General features: G+C 43.8%; 1 protein-coding gene across 1 annotated transcript in view; it reads right to left on the bottom strand.

The window, feature by feature from the left end:
* Nucleotides 1–621: 621 nt before the first annotated feature.
* Nucleotides 622–7,762, bottom strand: part of LOC147634772 (O-fucosyltransferase 2-like) — a 62,450-nt gene continuing 55,309 nt past the window's right edge. The window contains exons 6-10 of the mRNA XM_086803958.1: nt 2,707–2,827; nt 2,439–2,582; nt 1,931–2,298; nt 1,350–1,590; nt 622–1,107 (exon numbers count right to left, since the gene is read on the bottom strand). Coding sequence (XP_086660084.1) covers nt 781–1,107; nt 1,350–1,590; nt 1,931–2,298; nt 2,439–2,582; nt 2,707–2,827 — 1,201 coding nt within the window. The 3' untranslated portion in view covers nt 622–780. The remainder of the gene's footprint in view (nt 1,108–1,349; nt 1,591–1,930; nt 2,299–2,438; nt 2,583–2,706; nt 2,828–7,762) is intronic.

Genomic DNA, 7,762 nt, shown 5'->3' with positions numbered 1-7,762 from the left:
CACACACACACGCACAGAAAACAAATAATCCCACTTGTGCAAGCCTTGAATGTTTACAAACTTCCCCACTCTCACACAGACTGTCAAACCTTGAGTAGGTGAGCTTGGACAGCCCCTAGATTGCACACCCATGGATTTGGTATTTGGAAACACTCAAGCAAGTCATGCACATAAAGATATGCTACCTCATATTTCTAAAAGTCTTGTGACACTCGATTTTGCCTAAGATTGCAATGCAAATAAATGCATACATTTCTTGCAATATGGACTTTCACATTAAACTTTAGTGTTATTTCAGTGAAAAAAAATGCACATTAACAACAAGCATTGATACAAAAATTTTAAGGTGAAACCTTGCATGCGCTTTGGAGTGTGTAAAAGAGGCCACGTATCCCAAAAATGTAGGAAAAGATTTACACACTAAATTCCCTCCATGCGGATAATAGATGTGATGATGGTGACACTATCACTATCAACAATGACAATCCAAAAAACCCTCCGGCAATACCATATAAACCTTGTGTGTGCATCCATCCTTACAAGTGCATCAGTGTGTGTGTGTGTGTGTGTGTGTGTGTGTTGGGGGCTGCAGGGGGTGGGGGTCATTATGCTGCCACTTGATTTGAGGAAAGAATGGAGATATATTTTACATACTGTTGACTGTCACAAGTTGATCTATAAGAGCATTTTTGCTCATCAAAATATACAATTCCTAACCCATTAAGGGAAGGAGTAAAAAATTGTTTACTCTATGCACCACTATCTCTATGAAGACCTCGATCATCCTCTTTCACTCGAACCGTTAGTCTTACACATGCACTCAAGACACCTTGGATGCCTGTATATACTTCTAGCTACTGGACGCACTTGAACACGTTTACTCTCCTTTACAGTCTTCCTTACTCTATCTCGAAATTCTTCCCATTCAATGGTCGAATTCTTTGAGAAGATACTTGCTAGGCGTCGTTTATTAGGTCTGATAGTGGGTAGAAGCCCCCCACCATAATAGATGCGATATCCGGAAACTAAAGAAGATAGTTGACTGCCTGAATCCGTCATTGCAAACACATCAGCTGCAGCGCATCCAATGAAGTCCAATGCAGCCAGCTGTAGCAAAAGAAAAGGAACATTTGAGTGAGATCTACACATGCACACACATGTACACACCACCGGGAGCACCCGAGGGTCTGCAGCAATCGAACACCATGCCTGACTCACCCAAGCCTTGGTCTCTCCTACCCCCCCAGATTGAGCCAGGCCAATGCCTGATGAGGGTTGGACACGCACGTGCACACTTTATCGGCACGTACGCAGACATCTTAATTAGAGATTAACTGGGAACTCCATACCTGAGATGATTTATTAATGAAGGGTTCTAGCTCTCTTGGAGACAAAAGATCCTCTTTCGTAACTAAATTTGGATAAAGAGATGTGAGAGCAACAATTCGCGATTGGCCACCATAAATGTGAGCTCCTGCCAAGTAAATCCGGGTTCCTCTTTTAAAGCCAAGACCCACGAGCATCAACACGGCCTCCTCTGGTGTCAATGGACACTTTCCCTCTTCCCTCAGCTGTGCAGCTGAAAGCAACCTGTAGAAGAAGTGCAAGTCTACTTGTTATAAGCACCCATGCAGAAAAAACAAACAGCTTAAGCACTCTTAGTAGTACCACTGTTGGAGGACTTGCCTACGCCTACATCAAGCAATCTTCTGTGCCCCTTACACCCCATATAGCGTATGTTTAGAAGCCTTGTTAATGGCTAGAACAAACACCAAATTTTAAAGACAGGCTCCAAAACTACGTCAGTAAGGGAAGGCACAAGAGGATAAGGACAGCAAGCTCAGTCTCCTTTGTGTATTTCCTGCTCAAGGGTTCATATGATTGTTGTATAAACTACAAAAAAAAAAAGGGATAAGGACAGCAAGCTTACTTTCCGTTCTTCTTGTACATTGCAAGTGTTGGGAAATGAATCTCCCTGTATGCTTCCAGTTCACGTCGTTCGGTATCACCCCCTCCGAACTCACACATGGAGTATGCAGCCATATCCATCTCAAACCTCAAATGGAGTCCCAAGTACTTCACACCACTTCTTTGGGACTGCAGGCTTCCAGTGTTTTGAGCATCCACCAGCATATGCAGACCATTTGACTGAGACAGGTTGCTGCCATTATTATCTTGAACCACTACAGGTCCCCATCTCATGGTCTGCTCACGCATCCTTTCAACGAGCAGTGCTCCAGTTCTTTGAATTTTTGGAATGAATTTTAGTGCATGGAAATTGCATTTGCATCTCAGTTTCTGCATAAGTATAAACACAAAAATAACATGGTGAGACCTTAGCACCATTCTATTGAGCATATCACCTTCAACTAACATCCTTTCTATGCTGGTCTGCCTGATATTTGTAACAAGCTTGGACATCACTGACTCTTTACGACCTGTATGTCAAACGGCACAGGGTCAAACGACAATCGGTTCCCAAACCCATAGAAGTGTACAACCCGGTTACGCAAAAGAATTGGAAGAATATATGTTGTATAGAAGCTTGGCTTTGACTCTTTCATTACATCCATGTCAGACACCTGCATGGGGGATGATGTACTAGTAAGGCCTAAACAAATTAACAGAAACACTTTTATGTAAAAATTAAAAAATTATTTAACAAAAAAGCATTCCGCCTGCTGTAGCAATATTGAAGGTTCTTACAAAGCTTCCAATAGCTTCAAGGTCAAGTGACTGCAGTTCCATTGGAAGCTCCCTAACAATTGTAACATCATCCTTCAAATAGTCAATGAAGAAGCTTTCTTGATAGATGTCTTCAAATTGGCTGCACAACACTCCAACGTAAACATCACTCTCTCTCTCTCTCTCTCTCTCTCTCTCTCTCTCTCTCTCTCTGGGCTATACATCGATGAGGTGGCTGACTTCATTGTTCACGGTGGCGGGGACGGGGTAGACATCTCAGGTACCACAGTCCACATTATGCTATATGCGATGATATTATTTTGGTCTCTGAGTCACCTCTACCGCCGAAGATGCTATACTATAGAGATCAGTTTATGCGTATCTCAACGGATGGATTCATTCAGCAACCCGGATATATGGATGTGTACATGCCTCACAGTGCTCGCCAGCTCAGAGTGTCATCACACCAGCTTGAGATTGAGGCAGGTACGACAGCACGGATCCCCAGTGTGCAGAGAGGATATGCAGACTATGCCAGGAGGAGGTTGGGAGTGAGGAGCATTATGTATGCAGATGCAGAGCATATAGTGACATTAGAGAGATACACCACCATCTTCAGTGGACATCCCTCACTCCGCCAGATCATGGAATCCCCAGACTAGCGCAAATTTGGCTAGTTCTTGATAGAGAGACAGCGCCACAGAGAGGCACTGCTACGGACTCATACCACAGGGAGGTTGGCAACAGCTCCAGCTCACTGATTTCTTCCAGAGATCTATCCCAGTGCCTACCCTGACACAGGAGGGGGTTACACTTCAGCGAGCTGTGGACCTCCGAGCCAGATGGAGACCAAGAGCACCAAGCTACCAGACTCCCAGACTACATCAGAGGGAGATTACTGAGATCCGGACTCGACATCAGCACCATATCCAGGAGCGGCTAGCTCACTTACACTCACACCCAAAGATCATGCTCCGAGGGATTTTTGCCTCACCATCACCTATGTATCACATATTACACCCCCATTATGGTACTGGTTGGAGCTAGAAAGATCTGCATTGCATTCTTGTATACCCTACGCATATAGGTTGCATACTGAGCCTTTAGCAGTAGTGCTCCATCCATCACACCTCCCCCCCCACTAGCTCAGTACTTTCATAGTTTATTTCATGTTTATTTTGTCCTTTTTTTTTCTGGACATCCAAAGGACATTGACAGTTGTACATTGATTTGTCTCATAGGTCAACTTCGGCCTCTAGTAGACGTTAATACAGCTCTCTCTCTCTCTCTCTCTCTCTCTCTCTCTCTCTCTCTCTCTCTCGCTCTCTCTCTCTCTCTCTCTCTCTCTATATATATATATATATATATATATATATATATATATCCTACACTCATTGCACAGACATGCTTCCAGACTTTATTGCACAATAAGAAGAGGGGTCTACGTTGGAAGAGACAGTGGTCTCAATATGCTTTTATGCACATATTGCTGTGCAACTATCACTCAGCAGAGGGATTGCAAAAACATCTTGATGCACTACATGTCTTTTGCTATAAAAAACAACATGAAAGTCAACCTTGACTTTACACCGTAATATTGAGACAAGGGTGCCCACTTTCTCCCACGCTCTTTGGGCATTACATAGGCATGCTTCCTAACTTCATCGGCAAATTGCGAGGAGATAGTTCTACACCGGCAGAGATAGTGGTCTCAATATGTGTTTATGCACATATTGTTGTACTACTATCACACTAAGCAGAGGGATTGCAAAAACATGGCGATGACTACATGTCTTTTACAAACAAAAGGACTTGAATTTAACCTTGGGTAATTCCACCAGTCGGCGTGGAATGTTTGGTTGAACACAATTCTAATCAATACACTTGAATACACCAAGATTTAATGGACAACAAGCACAATACAAGATGCAATTTGTTGAATTGACAAGAGATGCACAATGAGCCGGAATGGCCGGCCCCTCCCTCAAATAATGTTTATTGATCTTGGGAGAATCAAGTACATAGTGTCATGGGCACTTCTGAACAAATTTCCATACCAATGCATATGAATACAGTATATGGTTGTCGGTGAAGATCTTCAACTCACAATACCCTCTCAAGTGCCCATGTTCCCTACCATCTGCTCTCTATTGTTCCAGCCCCATCTTGAGAAAGGAAGGTCGAAATTATGGTTTTCATCCAAAAGACCAAAAATTACAACAAAGGAAAGGATTGTTTTACTTAATTTCAATCATTGGGAGTGTGTAGGAGAGTCAATACGACTTGGAAACACTATAGGAAGCTTGGAAAACGCACTAGCAAGCTTGGATATGGTGTAGGGAAGGAGAAAAGTGAAAATACACATGACGAGAGGCGCCAACTTCTAGAGAGAGATGATGAGATGTCCACCCTGAGTGTCAGGCAGAAAGGAAAAGCTAGTTGGGGTGGGCATTGACACCTCAGGACATCAGTGTGTGTGAGTATAGGGTTGGTCATAATTTATAAGTGAGTTTTGGTTCCAAAACTTAATAAAGTGTGTACACACTCACTTCTAAATTAATGCTAGTTGCTAAGGCTAGGTTTTGACCAATACTAACCACCTATGACATGCCACATAGCCATGTCAGCAAACGGTTTCACACGCACGCTTCAAGGACGAGAGTCCCCTTACCCGGAACTACACATTGGTCAAGCAAGCATGAAAACAACATGCAAATTCAATTTGCAAGCAAGCACATAAGATGCTATGCCAACATTGGTATGGACAATCCTCATTCATGAGACTATACCAAAATAGACGTGTTTCAAGCAAGTACACGAGGTACCAGACCCAATGGAACACCAATCCTCCACGCATTTCCAATGGGCATGTACACACAAGCACATGTCCCAACGGAAAGCCAAATCCATAATATCACATGACTGGCATCAATCTCCTGCATATGCGACTGCCCCGAACGCGAGTCCAATGTATATACATAATGAGAAAGCACGGATGGACCAGTTGGGTGGCCAAATGGTGACATTCCCCACAACTCTAAATAGTTGTCCACAACTGAAAAGCATCCAAATATGTTTGAAGCAAGTGCGGACAATCCTTAAAGAACTCTTCATCTACCCATTTAGCATCAATGGGAAGATAGTTCTTAAACTTCACGAGGTAACACTTCACAGGTTTACCTCGAGCAAGCTTGCATTCCTTGTGATACATAATCTGTTCTGGCTACAAAATCTCCTCAAGCTCATCCATTTCAAGTGGATCATCAATGACCGGCTCACTGGGCTCCAACCCTAAATACTTGTGAAGGAGACTAACATGGAACGCATTGTGTTGCGTTCCTTGTGATACACAATCTGTTCTAGCTGCAAAATCTCCTCAAGCTCATCCACTTTAGGTGGATCATCAATGATCGGTTCACTGGGCTCCAGCCCTACATACTTGCGAAGAAGACTCACATGAAACGCATTGTGTATGTACCAATGACTAGGCAATGCCAACCTGAAAGCCACTTCATTGATCTTCCTGATCACTCGAAAAGGCCCATAGCACCTGGTTGCAAGTTTAGGCTATGCACCCTCTTTGCCAGGTCTCTTTACAGGTCTTGCTTTCTTGAATTTCAGCAATATCAATCATTATCTTACAATGGCTGTTTGCACCTAAGCAAAGGCAATATATAGCTAAATGAATCCAGGAACATGCCCAAATTCACCTTATAAGAAAGTGCAATTTATAACCTCATGGTAGTCATCCACAAGACAATAAACCATCGACTCCATCATGCAAAGTATGGACTAGAAACTACAACATCCCCACTAACGACATCAGTGTCCAATAGTGGGTGTATGTCATGTGCACAGTGTGTAGCTACCGTGTGCTACACGCACACAAGACTAGCTTCGAGGTTTGGGGAAACTTGGAGCTAGCCAGGCTGATTGGCGAGCTGAGTTAGGAATCGACTAACGGGCGGGCACCCAAGTACGGATGGACGGGCGTCCAAGTGTGGACGGCCGATGACCGGCCAAGGCCTATAAAAGGGTGGCCAAGGTTAGTCATTAGTCATATAGAGTCTCGCGTGACTTCGTGAGAGCTATATGGTCAAGAGCCTGGATCTAGTGCAGACGTGCACATGCTTCATGCGACCGAGGCCGGCAGCAGTCTCGAGACCCGCGAGGGTAGCTTCATGGCGGTATGGGATGTCACGAGGTAGAGATTGGTCGGTACATCCATCTAGTTAGCTCAGCTCGTGGCTCGGTGGGGACAGCCAAGTCTTGTGGGCTTGCCCTTTGCTGTCGAGGTTGAGAGGTGAGTCGGGCCTGCACCCCCATCTTGTTTGTTTGGTTTGTTTGCAGGTATCGAGTCTTGTACTAGGAGCGTTCCACGATTCTATGGAGATTTGACAGTGTAGAACTTGGTATCAATATATGCTCCCACAAACACACCCCCCATGCACACACACAGCATACATTCATACAAAGATCCGTGTACTAAGTTTCTGTCAGAGCTCCAGAGATGCAAGGTAGACTCAGCCATAATGAAGCCTAGCACCAAGGATCATAACAAATAGAAAGAATTATTACAACAAAAAGGTAGTTGAAAGGGCATATGCACCACTTAAGATAGAAAGAATTAACACAATATCAATTGGCTGCAACTTGGACAAAAACTTCAAAATGTAAAATTTGCATGTCCGCTAATACAACATAAAGATATACCTAGATGAATCCAGGAACAGCAATTTATAACCTCATGGTAGTCATCCACAAGGCAATAAACCATCAACTCCATCATGCATAGCATGGACTAGATACTACGACATCCCCACTAACGTCATCAGTGTCCAATAGTGGGTGTAGAACTTGGTATCAATATATGCTCCCACACACACCCCCACGCACGCACGCACGCACACACACACACACACACACACACACATAAGAGCATACATTCATACAAAGGTCTGTGTAGTGAGTTTCTGTTGGAGCTTCGGAGATACAGGGCAGACTCAACCATAATGAAGCCTAGCACTAAGGATCATAACAAATAGAAAGAATTATTACAACAAAAAGGTAGTTGATA

The sequence above is a fragment of the Cibotium barometz genome, chromosome 10 (genome assembly GCF_041138505.1).
Source record: "Cibotium barometz isolate CiBa-2024 chromosome 10, ASM4113850v1, whole genome shotgun sequence".
Taxonomy (NCBI): Eukaryota; Viridiplantae; Streptophyta; class Polypodiopsida; order Cyatheales; family Cibotiaceae; genus Cibotium; species Cibotium barometz.
This window is presented reverse-complemented; position numbering and strand designations above follow the sequence as displayed.